Here is a 24843-nt window from a genome sequence, read left to right as displayed (position 1 = left end):
TGTTAACTATCGTAATCCTCATACGACATCCTATGAGGGAAGTTTTGTTACCTTCATTTTATAAATAACAAAACAGAATCATGGAAATATTCCTAACTTGCCCATATCAGCTGTTTAGGAAATACTGAATCTGAGTTTTAAACAAACTTTTCTCTTAATAGTCCAGTTCTTTGCACACAGTTGCAAAAAAGTAACAATTCTCAACTTTTCAAACTATAGAGGGAACTGCATGTAGTTGATTTTTCTTTGTTTTATGGTTTACAATATTTGAGAAAGAAAGATAAGTAAAAAAATGCCACCCAGCTTTTTATTTCTTTAATTTTTTTTTTTTTTTTTGAGACAGGGTCTTCCTTGTCACGCAGATGTGAGCATAGTTCACTGCACCCCTCACTTTCTGGGCTCAAGCGATCCTCCCACCTCAGTCTCCACAGTAGCTGGGACTACAGATACCTTCTACCACACTCCACTAGTTTTTGTATTTTTTGGAGAGATGGGGGTTCTCACTTTGTTGCCCAGGCTGGTTTCAAACTCCCTGGCCTCAAGCGATCCCCCACCTTGGGCTCTCAAAGTTCTGGGATTAAAGGCATGAGGCACCGCACCCAGCTTCAATTTTTAAATGTACTATATCCATTATATTTACAAACCACAATAAGAGCTGCTTAGCATAATAATATTTTTCTTTATTTAAAAAAATTCCAGCAAAAAATTAGATACTCTATTCCTGGAAAAGAAAACCAAGCTCACATTTCAGGGTTCTGTGGCATTAACTCAGGCATTTTTCACTTTTAATAAATGCCCAAAGCTCTGAAGGCTAATCTAGTTCTTCCAAAATATGCTTCACTGGTTGGTTCACAGCAGTTATTTTCTGTTAACAGCCAGAATTGGTGATTTAAGCATAAATTCTACTCTGCTATGACAACATAATTAGCTTCTTCCATCATTATTGGAGGAAAGATACATTTTTTCCCCTTTAAGAACACAGTATTATTACTTTGAGCGACCATGAAATTATTTGGTAGAGGAACACTTTGAAAATATATTAAAACAATTTTTTAAAAAAATTTAGAATGTGTTCATCACCTTTGTTCATTGAATGTGTAAAATAATTAACTGAAAAGCGATTGAAAGTATGAAAATGTGAATCATAGTACAGCAGCTGTATTTGCTTAATGCAGGGTCAGGCCTGGGTCAGAAAGTGCATAAGTTGGCCAGCAGCAGATAACAACATGAAGCTCTTCTAAGTATAGAATTTCCATAGATTGAGAGCCATTTTGTCAAGACCAGTTCAATTTGGGAAGCAAGAAGCTTATTTCTGTTATTTGGAGTTTGGCTTCTTAGTAAAATTTAAAGAAATAAATATCCATGTAACCATCAACTCTGTGAACACTTGACAGCAATGCTGATTTGGGGGCTGGATCAAGTGGGTATGTAAATGAGAATATTGATGGAGGACTCTTTAGGTAATTGCACTGTCCTGAGTTTTTAATGTATGTTACCTTTCAAAATTTTCACAATAGCCCTGTATAATAAGTACTTGAATTATCTTCATTTTATGGATGAAGAAATGAAAACATAGCAATCTCAGTAAGTACAGAACCAAGATTAAACTATGGCAGAGTGGATCCAGGCTCCATGCTTGTATGCACAGCAGTAGGATAGACAATGACCCCTAAAGGCATCAGGTCCTGTCTCTGGAATTTGTAAATATTACCTTATGTGGAAAAAAGATCTTTGCAGATTTGGTTAAGGATCTCGAAATGGGGAGATTTTCCTAGATTGCTCAGGTAGACTTTAAATGCCATCACAAATGCCTTATAAGAGAAAGACAAAGGGAGATTGACACAGATTGAAGAAGCGAATGCAGTGTAACCACGAAGGTAGTGATTAGAGGAATGTAGCCACAAGCCAAGGAATGCTGGTGGCCCCTGGAATCTGGGAGAGACAAGGCATGGTCTCTCCCAAGAACCTTCAGAGGGAGCATAGTCCTGCTGTCCCTTCGATTACAGTTCAGTGAAACTGATTTCAAATTTTTGGCCTTTAGAACTTTAGAGTGAATATATTTCTGTTGTTTTAAACCAGGAAGTGTGTAGAAATTTCCACCAGAAACAAATACAACCACTATGCAGCATTCATTTTTCAGCAAATTCACATGATGGAATAACCCACTTCTAAATAGCTGGTGAGCTTGAACAAGTGAGTTAGCCTCTCACCATTCTAGTTATATAATCTGTAAAGTGAGGGAGTTGGACTGTGTGACTTGTAAGACATTTTATAGTTATACATCATAGGGGAAATTGTTCCCAGGCCTTCAGTAAAGGTAATTGCCAGATTATTTTGGGAATTGAATTTAACTCAGCATTTAAGGAGCTACTATGTACTCAGCACCAAGCGCCAAGATTTACTTGATCTCAAATAATTTTTAAAAATTTTAAATGCAGCATTCAAGGCTGGGATTAAGTTTGTGTTTGGAGGTATAACTAAGCAGCGACATGATATCAAATAGACACATGGTGATAACTGTGCAGACACATTCCATATCAGGAGTTATGTGCGGTGAACTCCAGGCTGAGGATGCAAATGCATTGCATCTTGACTGCTAATTCCTGCTCCGCTGTGGCCTCCCAAAGTCCTATGTTGGAGCAGAGCCTGAAGCTAAATCCAGACTCTGGAGAAAAGAGTATCATGGTCAATTAAGTATAGATCATGAATTGAAAGGGAATACAGGGGTTCCAAATATTTGCCATTCCTACTCTATAGAATAAGAATTAAGATCATAACCACTCTTAACTGTTTCCTGCTGTACCTGAAAGCAATTGTAGAAATGACAACATTGGTTCAGAAAAGAATGTAGGGGCATTTTTATTCTAAGTAGTCATCAAGAATGACAGAAATGACTGCAAAGTGTCAAGAAGCTTTTCCTTTTCCCAACTCGGGTGCTAATGGTTTACATTTATTAAAAATGTCAACTAATCTGATGTGCCCACATTTATTGCCTAACATTCTTTTGGAAAGCAGGAAAGGGAATATAAGTAAATAATTAAAAAATACTGATTTATGAAGTGTTATTTATGCAATCCTACTAACAAAAACAGCTTTACTCACCAACATCTCTGGTTGGCTTTCTTGGTTAAGTGTCTGAAAGTCAGAAGCAAAAGGCTCTGGGGATTTTCTCTGAGGTGAGAGAGAGCCCACAAGAAACATTAAGGTAACTCGCCACTTTCAGCATTGAACTTTCTGGACCATTGGTCTCAAAGTGTCAGTCCGCAGGCCCAATATGGCATCCCAGTTTTTTGGTTTAGTCCTCGAAATATTGGCCCACACAAGTATTTTGATAAAGTTTTCAGTAGCTGACAACATATACAGTTTGAAAAAAAAATCACATAAAAATCCACATTACCAACTTCTGTTAGTCATCAAATATGGGGTCTGTGGCCCACTGAGCCTGCATTTATTGGCAACGTGCAGCCAGAGCTAAGCAACAAGAGTAAAGAGGAAGCTGATTGATTGGTTTTGTGCCCCTGTCTCCATTAAAAGTTAGAAAAAAAAGACAACCCAGGAGGGTGTCGTGTTTCAAGAAAAAAATTCTTATGCGTAGCTTTCTCCCATTTGTGTTACCTGAATGACCCTTAGAGACTTATGAAATTCAAGTCCTGTGCTAGACAATGTCAACCTTCAGCTGGTACAAAAATGAGCTCTGGGACACTGTGGAAACACCAGTAGGGACCCACTGTAAGCCAGGCATGTAGAGCCACAGTGCAGAAGCAGATCTGCGTGGCTCACGCGGCCTCCTACAGCGCCCACAGCCTCCTACGGCACCCACAGTCCCGAGCATATCTTGGTGTTCCACAATCAGTGAATCACCTCATTAACCAGTGCTCCTCAGATTTAAGTGCTATGCAGAAAACACACCTGTGGAGTCTGTTAAAACTGTAGATTCCCAGGGCCCAACCTGAGAGTAGAATCTGTATTTTAATCAAGCACAACAGGGTAATACCTGCCTATCTCTTCATGAAATATCACCTTCAGTTATTAGCCCTCCCAATTGCTTTGTCTCACTTGGTTAGGTTTATTTTGATTAATAGGGATAACAGTAAATATATAACCTAATAAAATTTATTACTACTTTGGGGAAAAAGTAGATTGGGGGTTATTATCTTTTGGACACTTACTATATGCTAGGCATGTGCTTTGAATTTTATAGGTGACCCTTCCTATATTCCCTGTGAAATGATACCCATTTATCAGCTGATGAAACTAAGGCAGGAAGAGGCTAAGCAATGTGCTCAAGGTCCAGTGGATAGTCAAGTGGTAGAGTCAGGACCTAAACCCAGGGTTGTGTGTGCCAAAACCTTGCTCTCAGCCACACTGTTAGCCTACCCACTGGCTTTCAGACCTATTTGACCTGCAATAAAAAACAGGTTGATATCACAATCAATTAGACACCCGAATCCTTACACACAAAAACATATGAGTGTACCTACATATATACATCCATAAGACTATGTATGATATATATTCATACCTTCTGTTTATCCAGTTTCATATTTTTTAATGCTAGATTTTAATCCACTGAATAGATTTTATAACCCTCTAAAGGGTCATGACACTCAGTTTGAAAAACTGCAATAAACCTGAAATTCTATAAGAATAATAAGGAATACTAGATACTATAGTTTATGGACCACATGGCCAAAGTGTGTATGAGAAAGATGTGTACAAAATTCATGCATATAAGTAATCACCTTTCATTGCAGAACTGTCTGAGTAATAATAAATGTAATTGTAATAATTTACATATTTTTTGCTTTATAATCTTCCAAACTTTTCAGATTCATTATCTATTTTAATATTCACAAAACCTGATGGAGACTAAAAAAATAAACCAACAGTAATAATGTAACATTTCATTTATATCTCATTCTGTGGAATTTAAGGATTTAGATTTCTGCTAGAATAGTCTATTGAAGTATACCTATTGGAGAATTACTTACTGCATACTATCAGTCTGTCACATCACCAATATTTTGTTTTTATTACAAAAAAGTTATTCTGTGCTTAGTAATGGATAGAAAATAATAGAAATATTCTATTCTAATAAGTAAATCTTTCTGCATAATGAAATATCATTGGTGAGACAATAAATATTTTTAATAAATGTAAATCATTTTTAAAATGGAATAAAAACATGCTTACCTTATTCAAGGCAATGGTATCCACAACCTACCTGCTTAACTATCACAGGGAAATCGTTTTGCTGGTATTTTCTCCTATTCTTCTAAAATTAGCAGGGCTCACAGGTAGAGAGATGTTAGTATGACCTGTGATACCAGAGCCTCAGCTTTCCTGTTATAGGCCACACTCACACTTTTCAGACAGTGACAGGCAAAGTTGCTCAAGAAATAGCACTGGGAAGAGGCAGTTCTGCCCCGTTTTTAAATGTGCACATTGACATGATGGGCTCCTTCCAAACTGTGTTGGGTAGCCATTTCCCTCTGCTGTCCTCTCTGTCCCATGGAGAAAGAAATAATTCTTAGCGTATTTACAATCATTGGGGCTTTACTTTTCATCTGCTTTTGTGGAGTATATTATATTACTCTCCAGGATTTACACAAAGAATTTGCTAATTTTTTTAATAAGAAAAAATTCCTGTAACCCACTCCTCTCCCTCGTTTCTAACTCTTGTGCACACATGTAGCTCCAAGTGTTCAAAAGCTTCTGTGAAAATTATTCTTTGTAGAATATTATAAGCTGTTGTCTTCAAAGATGCATCAACTCCTTGACTTTTGAAACATAATTTCATCTGTTATTTCTCTTGGACACATAATTACAACCAAGAAGTACCTTGTTCTGCAAATGATAAGCTTTCCCCCCTTAAAATGTATATTTCAATCTTAGTCTGTTCAGTAATAGCTCCTTAGAGCAAAAGTATCCTTCAGAAGCATCTAGTAATTTATTTTCATTTCATAAATGTGGAAAATGAAGGACAGAAAAGTTCTGTCTCCCAGTTAGTCTTCTTTTCTGCTAACCACATTGTCACAAAGCAGAGCTAATGTTTGCAGAATGCCACGAATTCATGTATTCGGCATCACAGCTAATTTGTAACCACAGTATATTGTGCAGAAAAATAAATCATTGAAAGCATCAAAATTCTACCCCCCAAAAATGAGACCTTGTGTGCACATGTGTGTGTCCAAAGGGACTTTCTTTGGTTATGTATAAATGGTAAATAGAAATCCATATTGTTTCAGGTCTGATTCTACATCTGCTCATTGGATTTCAGTGTATGGATTTAGTAAACCAATATTCATGTTCTTAAGTAAACATCTCTCCGAGTGCATATATATGACGACAGCTTTTAATTGGCAGAATCAGTGACCAAATTAGAGGCATGCCAATCAAGTTGACTTTGCAAAAGTAATCTACATTATTAATGAAAGGACTTCATACTTATTTCAGTGGAAGTCTTATAACTAATGGAAAGAAAGCAGAAATGTAGAATCCTAAAGGTCTTCCAAGGGCAGAAATTCATCTTTTTTTTCTGACAAGAATGCCCACATTATTCTGAACCATTCTGTTTTACATCTAATTCCTAGCTGACAAGTGTCCGTTTTTCATTCTTATTCATTCATCACCCTTGTGTTCACTCTGCCTGCAAGGCATCTGACCTGCCTTCTATCACATCTTTCCAACTGATAAAAGATATGCTTAAAATCTTATCTCTCCTCCCCTCGCAGGGTAGTGAGGAGGCATGCTGAAATATGCGGCCTCTGTGCTGCCTGGCCATGATATATCCTATGCTCATTACACAACCTGAAAGCCAGAGAGGAGGTTTTATGGCAGGAATTAAAAGTGTTTTTCAGGAAGAAGTATTGCCTTGTGGGGGGTTCAATGTGAGATCATTCTAGAAATTAGATCAAATTTATACAGAGTTTAAAGCCAACCCTTTAAAATAATTCTGTGGTATTCAATGATTTAGTTAAACTCGTCTTTTGAAGTAGATGACTGTGTTTGTCACCATTCTCAATTAAGAAACAAGGGTCTACATAAAATGTGCCTTCATTTTATGTAGAATCAGAAAACTGTGCCAAAAGTTGCACCATATTCTGAGTGGAATTACAGCATGCTGCATTCAAACCCACTGCCCATTAATGGTGCCACTAACTTCTGTCACCTTAAAATTTTAGAAATGAGTAGTAGATACTGCTGGGACTTAGAAAACAATGCCCCAAAATGAAGCACTCAGAAGCAAAAGATTTTCTCTGACTTTCTTGCCTCCTGTCTCTCCATTCTTCCTCAAGGCCAGCCATGGCAAAGATAATCCCCTTAGTCCAAAACTGAAAAATATCATTCTAAATTTCCATCCTCCTTTTTCTATAAAAAGTGGCCATAAAAAATTTACCTAACCTACCTCGTGAGATCATGGGTCATGAGACCACCATTCCAGAGAGGGTCCTGCTCGACACCCAGATGAAGGAATGAATGAATGAATGCTCAGAGAGGCTGGGAAAAATCTAGACCCACAGTCTTGCTGGGTTTCACCTCTCAGTCTATTAGCATTAGCTTATATCCTTTCTGTCCTATATCCTTTCTATACGGCTGACCAGACTTTGTTGAACAGAAGCATAAAAATGGATAATTATCCCTGGGTCTTTGCATCTTCATTCCAAAGGCTCCCATGTGTACCTTTGTCTGTCTTCTCTCCAATTAATCTGCCTCTTTTGACTTAGTTGATTTCCCAGTGAACCTTCAGAGGGTGAGGGAGAACTTCTCCCTCCGCCCCTACAGTGCCCAGAATGGTCATTTCCCCACTTCCTGGTTACTCCTCATCACAGCTTGGCTTCTGCTCCCCCTTCACTCCTACGCTTCCCAGACCAATGACTTCTCTCCTTTGAGTACTTCTGAGTCCTTCACTGCATTTCTCCTATTGACCTCTCCACTTTTTAAAACTTCATTTTCCTCTTGGCTGCTCTGACACTAACTTCCTTGTGTTTTTGCCTACCGCTTGGCTGACAGCTTTTCCTCTTGAATGTCACTGTCCTATTTCCTTTATGCTCCAGTCTCTCCCTGATGATGCCATCTCTTTCCAGTGCTTCCGCAATTGCTTAGTTGGTGCAGCACAAAAAAACCTACCAGGCCTTCTTTTCCAAGCCCTAGACCTGTGGTTATCAACTGGGCATGATTTTTCCCCTTAGGAGACATTTGGCATTGTCTGAAGGCACTTATTTTGTTAAGGCTGGGATGGATTTCTAATGGCATCTGGAAGGTAGAGTCCAGGGATGTTGCTAAGCATCCTGCTATGCAAAGAACAACTGTACCACAAAGAATGACCCAGTCCCGACATTAATAGGGTTGAGGTTTAGAAATCATGATCTAGACTACTACACTTCTCAATTTGATATTTTTCAGGGATATGGCAAACTTAACATGTACCAAAGTGAATTTATCTTTTTTTTTTTTTTTTTTTTTTTTTTTTTTTTTTTTTTTTTTTTTTTTTTTTTTTTTTTTTTTTTTTTTTGAGACGGAGTTTCGCTCTTGTTACCCAGGCTGGAGTGCAATGGTGCGATCTCGGCTCACCGCAACCTCCGCCTCCTGGGTTCAGGCAATTCTCCTGCCTCAGCCTCCTGAGTAGCTGGGATTACAGGCACGCGCCACCATGCCCAGCTAATTTTTTGTAGTTTTAGTAGAGACGGGGTTTCATCATGTTGACCAGGATGGTCTCGATCTCTTGACCTCGTGATCCACCCGCCTCGGCCTCCCAAAGTGCTGGGATTACAGGCATGAGTCACCGCGCCCGGCCTGAATTTATCTTTCTCTCTGCTTCCCTGCCCAACTTGATACTGTACTGTACCAAGTTAATGATGCAGTAGCTAAGAATATAGTATTATCTTTGCCTCCTGGCACTCTCCAAATACCTACATCTTCCTCAAGGTATGATCTATTTATTTCTAGAATGCTTCCTCCTATCCCGTCCACTATGACTAGCTGAGTCCAAGACCCCATCATCCATCACGATTTATTCAAATGAGTCCCTAACTTCGGACTCTTCACCACTGCCTCAATCCATCAGTCACTCTGCTACACACTCTTGGTCTCTGCTCTTGCTCCTTTGCTCAGAAGCCTTTGAGGATTTGCCATTCCATAGCATGACAGAAAGGCTTTTCATAAGCACACCTCAGCTTACATTTCTAGTCTTCTTTCTGTACATCTTGTAATCTTGATCCTAAGCACCTAATAAAATGTCTACCACATGGAGACAATGAAGAATGTTAAATGAAATTGCTCAATTTGGATACATATATGCCTTTCTTTTTCTTGTTCTTATCCCTCATTTTGTGATATCTTGATTCATTTAAATCAGAGTGAGTCAGTATGCTATTTAATTTGAGAACTCATTCCAATTATTATGTCTTTGCCCTACCCCACATCAGGCAGCAGTTCCTCAGGATCACTTTTTACAAACAAGATATACCTTGTCAAGAACATTTTAGCCCATGAAAGTTATTCACTGCTGCTCTTTTTATTGGTATCTTGTGTTTCATCAAATTTTATCTCAGTGCAGATCAAAAACCAACAGAAACCACCACATCAGAAGAGAAAATTTTTAATGTTTCCTTTGGAAGAGTACAAATTAACCAAAAGAGATGTCAGGGGGATGCGTGGGGTGGCAAAATGTAAAAAAATCCATATCAGCAGGTTCTAAGGCAGCCATTGATTATTATGCTTTGAGGCTGTAGGTAATTTGGTCAACATGTTTTTTGGATGTAAGACAATTACATGGTTTAGATAACATTAAAGTTATGATAACTCTGTGGATTCCAAATATTCATTTCTTTTTGTTGTTGTTGTTGATGAGATGGAATCTCGCTCCATCGCCCAGGCTGGAGTGCAGTGGTACAATCTCTGCTTACTATAACCTCTGCCTCCCAGGTTTAAGCAACTCTCCTGCCTCAGCTTCCCTAGTAGCTGGGACTACAGGTGCATGCCACCATGCCTAGCTAATTTTTGTATTTTTAGTAGAGATGGGGTTTCACCATGTTTCCCAGGCTGGTCTCAAACACCTGACCTCAGGTGATCCACCCACCTTGGCCCCCCAAAGTGCTTGGATTACAGGTATGAGCCACCGTGCCCAGCCCCAAATGTTCATTTCTGCAATATACTCAGTGTCTTAACAATCAAATTAGAAGCACTTTTCTGATGGAAATTTTGTCATATTTGGGGATCTCTTATCTTGCCCCAGACCCTCATAGATCTATAATTTTCTCACAACCCCTATTGTCTTGAGAGTTTTCTTCTGCCAAGAAATTAAACAAAATGGCAAGTGTGTAACAATGCAGTCTTTTCTTAGCACATTTTCCAGGTGCTTTCTGGTAGAGTTCTATTAGGGATACACCTCGAGAGCAGGGGTCCGAACCCCTGGGCTGAGAACCGGTCCTTGGTCTGTTAGGAGCCAGGTCGCTCAACAGGAGGTGCGTGGCAGGCTAGTGAGCATTACCACCTGAGCTCTGCCTCCTGTCAGATCAGTGGCGGCATTAGATTCTCACAGGAGCATGAACCCTATTGTGAATTACGGATGTGAGGGATCTAGGTTGCACACTCCTTATGAGAGTCAAACTAATCTTCGATGATCTGAAGTGGAACAATTTCATACCAAAACTATCCCACCACACCCCCACTCCAGTGGTCAGTGGAAAAATGATCTTTCATGAAACCGGTCCCTAGTGCCAAAAAGGCTGAGGACCACTGCTCTAGAGTCTCCGGGTTGCCACTCGTTAGTTCAATCCACTGCAATGCTGCTTTCAGATTCTTATGTCTTTATCAGGGACCTGGGATGACAGAACAGAGACATTAATTTTTTATTAAAATTCACCGGGTAAAATTCTAATAACTTTTTATTGGAAAGAACCAAACTGTACATACATGAAATAAAAATTTTGTAGGCTTTTTGAAAAAATGCTGCTTCAAAGTTCTATGACTAAATTAATTTTTTAACTCTAGAAATTAGATTAAATGTAGAATTTAAAGCCAAACCACTAAAACAAAATAATTATATGGTATTCAGTGATTATTTAGTTAAACCTATTTCCTGAAGCATGTGCCCCTAATGTGTTTAAAATGACAAACTGGTTTCCAGCATTTTTGTGTCCATCTAACAACAGTTTGTAAAACTCAGCTGCATATTCCTGTATCAGCTGTAGCTACATAAATACATAATTAGGTGCCTGGAATATTTGAGCAGAAATGACGAGTCTCCTAATTGAAGAATGGCCACATGAATAAATGTAGAGATATCTTGGGACTCTTGTCAATATTCTTTTCTCTGCCTTATACTGGAGACACCCAAAGAAGTTATGTTTCTTCCTAACAGATTCCAGCATTCTGTTTTCCACTTTGAAATAGAAACAGACTTAGAGTATTGATCAAAAGATTCCAGAGTGACTGGAGATTCAATAGTATCCATTGTGAGAAAACAGGAAAATATATATGTACATAAGGGACTCTGTAGGTATAAGAATCATGAGAATGAGGTTCTTATGATTTAAAACTGTGATCATCATAATTGATCAAGAAATACTAATCAATTAATGCACTTCATTAATTGTTCAAATGAAGACTTCCAAAGATTGATGTTTAAGGTAGGAACAGTTTATAGCTTCTGAATTTCATAATTTATACCCCAAAATATAGACACCAGATTATAGTAAAGTACTAACAACATGTAGTTAAACAAAAATGCAAGGCCAGGCACCATGGCTCACACCTATAGAGCCAGCATTTTGGGAGGCCAAGGCAGGAAAATCACTTGAAGTCAGGAGGTTGGGACTAGCCTGGGAAATATAGTGAGACCCTATCTCTACAAAAAAATAAATAAAATTAAAAATAAATAAAAATAGCCAAGCACAGTAGCATGCACCTGTAGTACCAACCACTCAGAAGGCTGAGGCAGGAGGATCACTTAAGCCCAGGAGTTCAAAACTGCAGTGAACTATGATCATACGACTGCACTCCAGCGGAGAACATGGAGTGAGACCCTGTCTCAAAAAAAAAAAAAAAAAGCACAGATAAAATACTAAGCTGAAAATTTTTTTTTGCTTTCTGTAAATGAATAAATGTTATTTAGTTTTAGTTTTGACATATATTTTGTCACGTGTGCTTTCCAGATCTACGGAAGACATTTGAGCAGGAACCCCTAGGAAAAGAAGTATCCTTGGAACAAGAAGTCTTACTCCAGTGTCGACCACCTGAAGGGATCCCAGTGGCTGAGGTGAATAGCAATTCTTTGCATTTAGCGATTGGCACTAAGTTATTCTAACAGGGGCCTAATCCATGGCTAATGGTGCAGTGAATTAGGGTATGGCATGATGAATGGATGGTAATGGAGTTCTAACTGCCTGCTGCTGGCAAAATAGATTGATTGGGAACTGATTAATGACTTGGGAGTCAATTAGAATGCCCCATTGGACAAAGCCACAGGCAGCTTGGTTTAATTTTGTCATTCTCTTTCAAGAAATCAGAAATACTGCTTTATTTTATCTGGCATTTATCCTAGAGAGAGATGGTATGACTTAACAAAGTGCCATGAATTTTATTATTGTTCTTGCTGATATGCAAAAAATGTGAGTGTAAGAAGAGTGTGTGTTTTTCTGTGTCTGTGAGCCTGTGCACTTTACATGTGTATTTTTCATTCTGTGATATAGTTATAGACATACCTGAAAGCCATGCCCACACACCTTGCGTAATAACATGTTTTAGGAGTAACAGGTGTCAATTAGTTTCATCCTATAACCTTTCCATCAAGTCCTTTATTTTTCATTTTTGGGTTTCTGCTAGAACAAAGCCTATTAGTTGCTAATGAAGTATTACAAATCAGATGCATACCATGACTTTTCATTAGCACCACACAATACCATGCCCTTTAAAAATATCTCTCTTTGGGGAAGAGGACTCTGTGACCCAGAAGAGATTGCAAGCACTCACCATCATCTCAGACCACACTATTGAGGAAAACTAATATTCTGTCTTTCCTTTGTTAACAAATAAATCCTAAACTCTGAAAAAAGTTACCCTTTACATGATTAATAGCAGACATCCTTATATGCATCTGACACTATTGTCCTAACTGATTCCTGTCCTACAAGCCCAAGTGCACATTGATTTGACAAGTGGCATAGTGGCCAGTTTGGTGGCAGTCTTCACTGGCCTACGTTGAGTAATTTGAAAGTTTTACTCTGTATTGCACGTGTTGAAAGAGGCATATTTCAGTTGTTGCAATTTGGACTTCTATATGGGTCCGATGTATATGAATTTTAAAAAATTAAGCCCTGAAGTTGTGCCTGTGTATGAAAGTGAAAAAGTAATACTATTGAGACTTTCAACATTGTCCAAAAGCAATTAATAACTTGTAATGTACTTAGTATTTTATTTCTCATAGTTTTTCCATTTTTCAGGAAGTAAAGATGGGGTCAGGTAGTTAGCTGGTCCCCTGACAACAAACTCAAACATCTGATTGTTCTTTTATTAATAATAAAAATTAAGTAATTGAAAATTTATGTAGAGTCCTTATGAAGTAATTCCATCTTTCTATCATGGCCATTTATATCTCTATGAGTCAATGCAAAGAACTCAAAGGAAATTTTAATGAAATTCCTATTTTTACTTTGAAAGAGAGCTATTGTTTACCACTAATTGGCATCTCATGCCAATCGTATCAGAGACTTTGCATGATAGTAGCTATTTCATTCAATGGCATCAAAACCTTATCTTCCAGCACTAAGACACGGTATGATTTAGTATGACTAGGAAGATGGAAACTCTTCTCTATTCAGTATTTCATTCTGGTAATTACAGTAGTGTATCTGTCTTCTTAATGGTATTTCTAAAATTTTAATGCACACCTCCTCCATTAAACCACCTTAATAAAGACCAAAACAAATCATGAACAACATGGGTATCCATAGCATCATTTTTGCTCCAGGCTTATAAAAGGTAACTGATCCTTGCAAAGACTTTAGGTGAGGAGATCTTAATAATTTCTTCATTTTTTTCAGCCTCCTCAACCAAGTAGTTCAGTTTGTCATGGAGTAAAGATTCATGACTGCAAACTAATTGGCTGTGAATTCTATTTGTATCATCACTAGGGAAGAGACCAATTAAAACTTGGCAAACTCAAAAATCATATACCCATTTGACATTCAAAGAACTATATTTAATGCACTTTTATTTTTCATTTTCTTAAGTCAGAAGAGAGATCAAACACACATGCTCCAGAGCAGGCTAATAAATTCCTGTGTAGACTCTTTTCAACACTATTAAAATCACCAAGATCAGAAAGCTAATGAATACCTTAACATGACATATTACGACTGCCATTTGCTCAAGAGGAGCACATAAATTAAAAAAGAAATGGATGAAAGGTAACTTAGTGAGTTAAAGGATTATACAGTCATTTTCATTTTAATATAAATGCATCCATTATTTAATGTTTATTTGTTTAAAGAATCTTCACGCATAAAAATAGGACAAAGTGAAATATTGATCTGAAAGGAAAACCAGCAGGTAAAACTCATGTGTTTTGTAATAATTAGGATCAGTCTTTGGGAGATGACGCCAACCTGCATTTGTGCTCCTTTTGTCTCCAAGGCAAATGATTCCAAGAAAGAGTCAGACAGAGTATGTTCAATGAACATATGGCTGATTGTTTCAATTGATCTTTGTTTTATAAGCATATGTCTAGTTCCATTGAGGAAGTAGTCAAGTACATTCTTTGCAGAATGTCAGGAGGCAGTAATTCCTTTTCTCTCCAAATCAATAAGTTTTTCAAGAAGTCAAGTCTTAGTTTTGATATACCACATTGGCTACAAATAATGGCATAGGCATTTCTAAGGTAATAACATTTCACTTCTCCCCTATTTTGGCATCCTATAATCTCCACAATAGAAGGTTTTCTAATGTTCTTACAGAATGTCAAGTTTAAACACATACATCACCATTTTTTACTTTGGTCAAGGTATTTAAAAACCGAAGTTTCTGTAATCATAAAGGGGAGATAATAATAGAATAGCATCTATGCAGAATGTGGGCATGAGGTTTACATGCAAACCACCTAGAACATGTCAAAAGCAATCAAGAAACATTGGCCACTGTTAGTACTATTATTGCAATTTTTTTAGTTCACACAAGACCGAACTCAACTTCTTGGATTTAAAATTCTTACTGAGTACCTTGCTCCTCTTCCTGGCACTGTGGAGTATGCAGAGGGGAAGCTTCTGTTCTAAGAATCACCAAGATACTCTCCTATATTCTCTAGTCAGTTGCTTGGGTTGGAGTCCACACATGCTACAAATGAAGACGATATTGTGAGCTTTAAAATCAGAAACAGTCTTTCAACAACACTACCAAATAATTGGTTAATGAAACTATCTGTAGCAAGTTGTGATCTGCGGCTGCCCTTACCCTGATCTTTTGTTTTGTTTTGTTTTGTTTTGTTTTGTTTTGTTTCGTTTCATTTCGTTTCGTTTCGTTTCGTTTGAGATGGAGTCCTGCTCTGTCGCCCAGGCTGGAGTGCAGTGGCATGATCTTGGCTCACTTCAACCTCTGCCCCCGTGGGTTCAAGCATTTCTCATGCCTCAGCCTCCTGAGTAGCTGGAATTACAGGCGTTTGCTATCACGCACTGCTAATTTTTGTATTTTTAGTAGAGACAGGGTTTCACTATGCTGGCCAGGTTGATCTCAAAGTCTGGGCCTCAGGTGATCTGCTCACCTAAGCCTCTCAAAGCGCTGGAATTACAGGTGTGAGCCACCATGCCCAACCCCTTCCCCTGGTCTTTAAATTTGCTATTGTTCATTCAGTCCTTATGGTCTCAAGACACTGGACTGTCCCTTGCATTTTCTCCCAAAGAGGAAATTTAGGCTGAGACTACTCTTGGTAGATCTCCTTTCAGAGCCCAAGGGAAGAGAGTGGCAAAGAAAGTCTCAGAGGAGGAAGAGGCCCACCGAGGATTCCTTATACTTCTTTTGACTAAGCCCTTTCAAATATGAAAACAGGGGACCCTAGGGATGAAGCACAAGCATTTCAGAACTCTAGGCTGGGCTCCTCCTTCCTCTGTTCTCTCTAAAGTCCTTTCTTCATACCTAGGGATTTTATTCCAGATATTTAATAACTGCATGGCTTTCTTAGCACAAGAGAAGATTCTTGGGGGCCTAGTGCTATATCAGATATAAACCCTTTAGCCATGGGGCACAGGATATCCAGGAATCCCAGGGAGCCACACAGGGCCTAGAGGTGAGGGGCACTCAGTTATTTAGCAACAGATACAGAACTGTTTTCACACTGAATACCTGGGATGGATGAACCAGTGTGCCTGGCTAAATGGCAGCCCCCATATGCCACAATTTTATATAACTCTGCCTACTGCTTATGTTGAAATTTATCTGTTTACTCTTCTTCCTGCCTGACAAGCTTGTGATGAAATAAGGAGCAAAAAGTTTTTTGTTCATGTTTTATCTCTGATGCCAGCAGGTTATAAGTCATTTAGTAGATTCTCTAAGTATATTTAACTAAATGACAGAAAGAGGCCCTGATGGGTATGACACAGACGTAGCACCTCAGGAGATGGAACGCTCTAGAAAAAGCATGTTTCTCGTTCCTGAAGATGCAATCCTATTCAGAGATCTCAGTGTGGTGTGACAGACTTCATCATTCTGAACCCCGAGGGCAGGGTTCCAAGCCACTAGGACCAAGAACCAAGGCCACTGGGAGACACTTGAATTCCAGGACTATACGGGAGGTGTTAATAACAATAATATTAAAATTTTCAAGTAACCTAGGTGAAAGAAAGATAAACCAAATCTGAGGAATACTCTAAAATGATATAGCTCAGTGTTCAATAACACTTTCGTTAGGATCAAGCCAAAAATATCCTTCTTTTCTTCCATTTTTGGTGAGGCATTTGCCTTTCTTTCAACAGATAAACCTTCCCTCCATCTCCCTGAAGAAGCAAGAAAATTAATACACCCATGGAACTGGTGCTGGGTTATTCCACTGGCATAATAGCAGCACTCTGCAAAATTAATCCCCCTTTGCTCATTTTATTTTATGCCTAGAAAATGTTACTGTCACGTGGAGAGCCAGAAATATATTCAGAGATGCTTTACCAGATTATCTCTTTTGGAGAGTACTGGGATCAAAACATCAATGGATACAGGATTTGTTGGCATGGCAGAAGAAGCAAAGCTGAATTTTTCTCTAAAACCTGTGATTTGTTTCACCTTTAACAAGGGGATAATTGCTTCTCTAATTATAATTGAGCTATTTCTCATAGGAGTTTAATTGGAAGAACAGGGCACAATGTTCAACTTATTGACCCAGTTGTGCTTAGAAACTGTCATCTTATTTATCAACATTTGGATCTCTAATTAGCAAGTGGGAAAATAGGGGGTGAAGTGCAAAAGAATAGATTATTTTGCTGAGTATAGTCGTGATAAGCCAGGAACAGATTTTTTTAAGCTGATACTGCCAGGGCAAAAAGCTGATGGCAGCTGGAGGCGCCACCAAATGTGCAGCATCAGGTGGCTCTCCATCTCATTGATTATTAATATGGCTGCCGAACACTTTGTTTCATGAGTCGTTCATGTTTCCCTGCCGTTCTCCCGTAATAGGAACTTCATATTGATGAATTTCCGTGCAAGTGTATTGTCTCCAGAGCGGTGCTTTACACTCTTTGCAGGCAAAAGAGGTTTGGAGAGGAGAGAAGAATCTGAATACTAGTTTGGAGGGAGACATTGCTTTTAGTGCGCAGTAATTACCTCTTGGAATTTTCTCCTACCATGTGTGTCACCACAAGACAGAGTTTTGATTATGATATGATCCTCAGCCTCGAAGATGGGTTTTCAAATGTATTAGCTTCCCCGACTCACAGGCAACTTTCAAGCTTTGCTTTGGTCCAATCAACATTCGCCAAAGTCACCTCCTTATTATGATCATCCTTCATACATTTTTCTTCTGATATCTGCCTCTAATAATTATACACAGAGATCACCACAAGCCTGGAAACCATGTGAGTCAAATTAAAATCATAAGTTTCAGTAAGATAAATATCCGTTTTAAAGCAAAATAAATAGTAGATTTTATCTTATTGTATATCTGTGGCTTGATTTCTGCATGTACTTCGTGGTTGCTTTGAGCCTATAGTATAAAATGCAGATTTCTAAAAATCATCAATTCACTTATTCGAGAAATATTTACTGTAGGTACACGGTGTGCCAGACGTTTTTCTGGTTGCAGGAAACACGAGTCAGTCAAGTCCCTTGGGGAGAAAAACAATAAGCAATAATGTAAGAAAAATGAGTAAGATATTTTCAGATAATTACAAGTTAAAGGAAATAAGACAAGGTCATACGAGGGAGGGTGATGGTTGTTGGGGATTGAGGATGACTTTAGAGTTCAAGGAAAGTCTATCTGAAGAGACAGTAATAGAGCTGAGATCTGAAGGTAAGGAAGGCACCAATCTTGAAAAGATCTGAATAAGAAAGCTCTGGGCAATGGGAGGAGCAAGGACAAGTACCCTCAGGAGGAGGTGATTGGTTACAGGGTTGAAAAGGAAGCCAGTGTGTCCGAGACCCAGAGACCCAGCGAGCAAGCAGGAGTGCAGGAAGACATTCAGTCAGGAAAGAGGAAAGGAGGCCGCGGACTTCAGACAGTAAGTAATTTGAGGTTTTCTTTACATGCCTGAAAACCCATAGGCGATATTAAAGAATTGTCAAGGCCTGATGTGTGTCTTTAAAAGATCATTCTGGCTACTGCATGGAAAATAGACTGTAGAAGTGCAGGAATGAGTTTAGGGACACCTTTGCAGATTTATTGAATGACGAAAATCTAGAAGAGAGTTGGTCTTCCAGGAGAAGCTGAAATGTTCCCTGCGGAAGTTCAGCAGACCCACTAAAATGAGCTTTTTTCAGATAACCTAAAATCAATGGTTAATAGACCGCAGCTGTTTTCAAGCACAGTCTCCAGCTCAGTAGTGATTCAGCAGCAGGCAAAGACCTAGCTTGTGCCCATAATCACAGAGCAGGAAGGTTTTTAAAACTTTTTGATGGCCTTTGTTCTAAAAAGTTTTTTCTTCAGTAAGTTATTTTGCTTTGGGATTTCTTCCAGTGACTCTTTATATGCCTACACACACTCTCATAAACTCACTATGGAATCAGAGAGAGCAAAAAGCATGTATTTCCTAAAGATGGTCAGACTTAGCTATAGACCTGAATACTTTCAACTGGAAAATAAAAAAAAAAGGCTAAGAGTTACTTACCCTGAAAGGCAAATTTACAGTAAAAACCGGTTAGGAACGAGCTACAGATTCATCAATTTATTGCCCTTTTGCCCTAGAAATTTAGCCTTTTGCGGACACTTCAACGCCATTTTGTTCCCTTGGATGGTGCTATTATATAGTCATTTTACTTTAGGTTTTCGGTTATTTTATTTTACTTGGTTATTGTTACTATTAGTTCATTTGTCAACATGCTTTTATCTCCTCATAGTTGAAGTCAGGTTTAGAAGTTTTCAGATTTCAAGACAAGTTCACCTGTACAATATGGCCTGTGTATGTTCAACCCTCAAATCAATGAGCCAGACATATGTGCAATTAAGAGAGTGTTTCCCCAGCAGGAAAACAAATTCCCTTTCTTGGCAAATGCCTTTCCTTTGCAGAAGTAACAACAACTGAGCAAAACTAGCTTCCACTTGCTTTTTTTTATCCTTTCACTGTATATTTTTTTACCATTGTCCAAAGATATAACTTCAGCTTGCTTAAAAACCAACATTTTTTTAAAAAGCACAAAAATACCCAGACTTCCACAGACCTACTGAAAGGTGCAAAGTATATTGTACAGTGATCAACACAGAAATGAATGAATACTTGTTTTATTCCAAAACCTGGAAGCAAAAATCTACATAGTAGCCTCTGGTTCTTGGCAAGAGAGAACATCCAGCATAGTTATCCACAGTAAAGACCTTTTTTGATTGTTTAAAGTACCTACAAGGGAAGGTGAGATATCTTTCACCAGTGGGAGAAATAAGAAAATAATACTAGGATTTCAAACTGGAGCAATTAGAGCCAAACCTACCTATAAAAGTCTACAGAAGACTTATTAACCATCGATGTCTTTTAGAGTTGCCAAGGCCTTGGCCGAGCACAGGGGCTCACACCTGTAATCCCAGCATTTTGGGAAGCCAAGGTGGGTGATCCACTTTGGGTGGTCAGTTTGAGACCAGCCTGACCAGCATGGTGAAACCCCATCTCTACTTAAAAAAAGAAAAAAGAAAAGAAAATACAAAATTAGCAGGACATGGTGGTGCCTGCCTATAATCCCAGCTACTCAGGAGGCTGAGGCAGGAGAATTGCTTGCACCTGGGAGGTGGAGGTTGCAGTGAGCCAAGATTGCATTTGCACTCCAGCCTGGGCAACAAGAGTGAAACTCTGTCTAAAAATAAAAATACAAAAAGAATTATCAAGGCCTTGCTATTCTAACTGTGGTACATAGATTATACACATCGACATGACCTGGGAGTTTAGAGTCTCAGACCCACATCACTTAATCAGAATCTTAGCAAGATCATCAAACCCAGTCTGCACTGGGCACGGTGGCTCATAACTAATCCCAGTGGTTTGGGAAGCCAAGGTGAGAGGATCACTTGAGCCCAACCAGGGCAACATAAGAGAATCCCATATCTACAAAAAATAAAAAAATAAAAATTAGCCAGGCATGGAGATGTGCGCTACTCCAGGGACCGAGTTGGGAGGATCACTCGAGCTTAGGAGGTCAAAGCCACAGCTGCAGTGAGCGGTCATCACACTGCTGCACTCTAGCCTGGGCAACAGAGCAAGACCCTGCCTCAAAAAACAAAACAAAACCACTCTGCAGTACTGTTTCTCAAAAGTGGAGGCACTGTGGATCACCTGAAAATTGTTAGAAACTATCAATGCTTACATCCCACCCAAGAGATTCTGATTTAATAGATATGATACACGGTCAGGTTATCAAGATTTTTTTTAAAGTTCTTCAGGTGATTCTAAAATGCAGCAAAGTTTGAGAAGCAGTGGTATAAAGGACAAAGTTAAACAAGTACCCAAAAACTTCAGATGTGTCACTTCCAAACCAGTCAGTAAAACTTGGCAGAGTCCCAGCTTCTAGCTAATGCTCCTTGGAGAAGCTTAGCTTGGCTGAGTGTACATTTTGATAATAGCCCCATAATTGCTTTTCCCATTTGTTTGATTAATATACCTATACACAATGATTCTAGGCTGAATCTCCATTCTTTTAGGTGTGCCCACAATTCTCAACTGTTATATCATTTTCAACCTGTTCTCTGACTTGATGAGCCTCAGTTTGAGTCTAACAGAGTAACCTTTCTGATGGATGTGGATTTTTCTAGCTAATGGTTGCTGGACTCACTTTTCATGTTGGGTGGCATGTGGCAGTTTCCCTCTGTTAATTAGAACAAATGTGCCAATTATGTTAATGTTTCTCCCGATACCAATCAGTGAATAATTAGACACAACACATCTGTCTTTCACAGGAGACTATAATAAGAAAACTGCAAGATGCTTTGCTGTCTATTATTGACATATATGATTAGACAATTCCTTAACCAATCATAAGGTTAACAAGTTTGTGTATCAGAAGGGCAAAGGATGCCAAAAGTGATTTTTGGAGCTGAGAACCTCTCATTGTTAGCATGGTCCTGACCAAAGTTCACCTATCTCTGAAGGATCTCTGCAAATAATTTAATTGGTCTTTCCTTCCTTTTAAACAACAACAAAAAGTTACATTTCCCTCTTTCTAAAATGCAGGGATGTTGTTTACTTATCCTGAACTATAGAAATAAACAAATTCTTAAGTATTTAAAACTCTGAAAAAATCAGCTTTATTTATCTAAAAGGTCACACTAAAACTCATCACAAAATTCAGCCTATAGGGTCATATTAAAGTTGTTAGAAACATGTAAGTCAGAATCAGATTATAATTTGTTATAATTTCTACTTATATGTTTCCATAGTATCTGACTTTGGAGCATTCTGATTGATGGGAAAAAAATGATTTTGTTTGTATTGTTATTTACTGACGCTTGCATTACATACATGACAAGGGTTTAGAAAGAGATGGAGTTACAGTGAAATTATTTCATAATATAAGAAGTCCCTGCTTGTGTTGATTCTAAAAGTATGAGGAAGATACTTATGAAATCAGCACATTAGTCTTCTTGAAGGTAGTCAAAGTGTATCCTAAGATAAAGCTGGTTGTTTAGTTTGGAATTTAAAGGCTATACTTTCTGCCCAATATGGCTCACAATCCTAAATGCTTAATGATATTCAATTGTGTATGTGTATCATCTAAAGGTGCAGCAGCATCCTTTGTTACCGTAATGACTACATTATTGTGATTACAAATATATTGTGCCTTTTGTTTTGTTAAAAACAGAAAATAAGACTTGAATGTCATAATTTTTTTTCCTACTGTGACACTAATTTGTTTATTTAAAAAAGGAACAACTCAGAGAAGACATTAAATATATTGGAAAATAGTTATGATTACTACTCCTAGTGTCAGACATTCCAGGAAAGCCCCAAATATATCAATTACCCTGGGACACATTCCTTCTGCCCAGGGCATTGTGAAGAATGCAGCATTGAGAAAGAGGCCACAGCTGTCCTTTTTAAAAATTATATGACTTTGCCCCAGATACTTGTCTTCTGTTTTTTAATAGTAAAGCATGAGCATAGTTACAATTTTAAAACTTTTGATGGCAAACCTTGAGAAAAGTTGTTGGAAATAAACACTGTTTTGAAAATAGCTATCTTTTAATGGGGTCCCACCGTATATACTTCTAAATGCAAGAACGTGGGAATCTGTCTTTGGTACTCTCATTTTTATGATGTTTAATAACAAAGATGGGGGGAGTGAATTAAAGTGAGAAAATGACTATGGAAAGTCAGGATTAAACTAGATTATAACTTATCCTATATCTAATGATGAGCTATAAATGGATAAACCACTGGAAAAGTTAATCCATAGTTCCCTGTCTTTGCTGATAAATAAAAATTTAAACGGAAGAATAAAGTATTTAGAAAAGAGTTAACAGAGCATTTTTGAAATATGAAGGCTGTTGAATGCTGGAGTTGCTACTAAAAAAAAATTATGGAAGCCTAAGCCATTGAAAAATGATCTCCATGTTTTGCTGCAAAACTTCTCTTTCCCTGACATTACTTACACAGCCAATGGTACTGACTTTTATAAAACAGCAGTAACAGCGAAACTATAAAACCGTGCGTCTAGGAGCCATAAAAAATTACTCCTTAAATCACATTGCACACAAGTAGGGATGGCAGTTTTATACGCCTTTTCTGGGAACATACCATACAGTGTCAATATGCTGTAGTCCTAAAACTTGTAATCAAATTAGGAATCATATTTATTAATAAAATCATGTTAGTATTTTGAGAACACTGCCAGACTGAAGGCATCAGTGGAATCGAATGACCTCACTGTTGGAGGGATTTCTAAACACTTTCTCCTCCAACTGCAAGAGCTGGAAACTGGTCCCCTTGCAGAAAGGCTAGAAATATGACATCTCTTCTGTACACACACTAGCAGGGATTAAGGCTGTAAATAAGAGGACACTTTCCTCACTGGGAGTGTTTTATGAATGAAGACTCATAAACCACTCCCTATAGTCCTGTGCAGTGGTAAATGGAAAGTCAGATTTCTCAGGCGTTTTTCTGAAGATATTATGAATTTGGTATTATGAAATTGAAGATACATACTTCTTACCAGAGACACTAAGGGGCACTGAATCATCAGTGTTTAAAATACATTTAGGTAGGTATAGCTTTGTGTAGGGTCAAGTTAGTTGTAGGGAAGAGGCATTTAAATTACACTTACTGACTGTCTCCTAATTCCAGGTGCTTTCTCTTCCATGTCTCATTTAAAATCCCCTAAACCCCAGGAGGGATGCACCCTCCCTTTGTACAGGTGATGATTATGATTGTGGGAGCTTAGAGCCTGCACGAGGCTGCAAGCTGAATTAGTGGGAGGGCTGGAATTCAAAGCCGACTCCACCTGACTCAAAAGCACTTTTGTTTTCCTTATAACAAAAAAGGAGTTTTATTGACTGTGTGTTTTTGAAATTTGGTTCATTAAAATGACACAAATTGTTTGTGTGATCTCATTTGATGGATTTTCATAAGCTAATCAGATAAACTCCAGGCAAAAAATGTATTTTCAGTCAGTTATTTAAAAAGTGTCACAGCCATCTCATCAATTTTCTAAAAGTAGAGTAAGCACATTTCATTGTGTTGTGTGTTATTATTTATACACACTTCATAAATGAAAATTTTTAGAAAGTTTTAAATGGAAAAGAAATTCAACTTCAGTGTCCATTAACGACTCCATTATTGAAGAAGATGACGACCAGGAGGACCAAGTTTATAGACAGAACAATGAGGAGATACTGTGATGGATTCACACCATAATAGGTGTGAATCGATCACACCAGGTTCAGCACTTACTATGTTTTTTTGTGTTTGTTGAGCATCCATGTGGAATTATCTAAAAAGTAATTGGAAGTATGAATAGAGCTTAACACAAGTTGGGACTGAAGATAACAATTTGTGACTTGTCAGCCTTGAGATTGAATACAGTCACTCAGCAAGCGTAGATCTTGTTCTCAAAACTGGATGCACATTGAGGTCACCTGAGGAGTTTTTAAAAACACTGATTCTTGGGCCCTGTGTCGGCCCAATTAAATTAGAAACTTTGAAGGTGGGGCCCAGGCATCAGGATGGCCTAAAAGCT

General features: G+C 38.2%; 1 protein-coding gene across 2 annotated transcripts in view; it reads left to right on the top strand.

Moving 5' to 3' along the window:
• UNC5C (unc-5 netrin receptor C) overlaps positions 1-24843 on the top strand; it is a 381554-nt gene that overhangs the window by 258688 nt on the left and 98023 nt on the right. For both annotated transcript variants that reach the window (XM_017542439.2, XM_017542437.2), the window contains exon 4: positions 12159-12262. In XM_017542439.2, coding sequence (XP_017397928.1) covers positions 12159-12262 — 104 coding nt within the window. The remainder of the gene's footprint in view (positions 1-12158; positions 12263-24843) is intronic.

This window comes from Cebus imitator, unplaced genomic scaffold, assembly GCF_001604975.1.
Source record: "Cebus imitator isolate Cc_AM_T3 unplaced genomic scaffold, Cebus_imitator-1.0 Scaffold144, whole genome shotgun sequence".
NCBI lineage: Eukaryota > Metazoa > Chordata > Mammalia > Primates > Cebidae > Cebus > Cebus imitator.
This window is presented reverse-complemented; position numbering and strand designations above follow the sequence as displayed.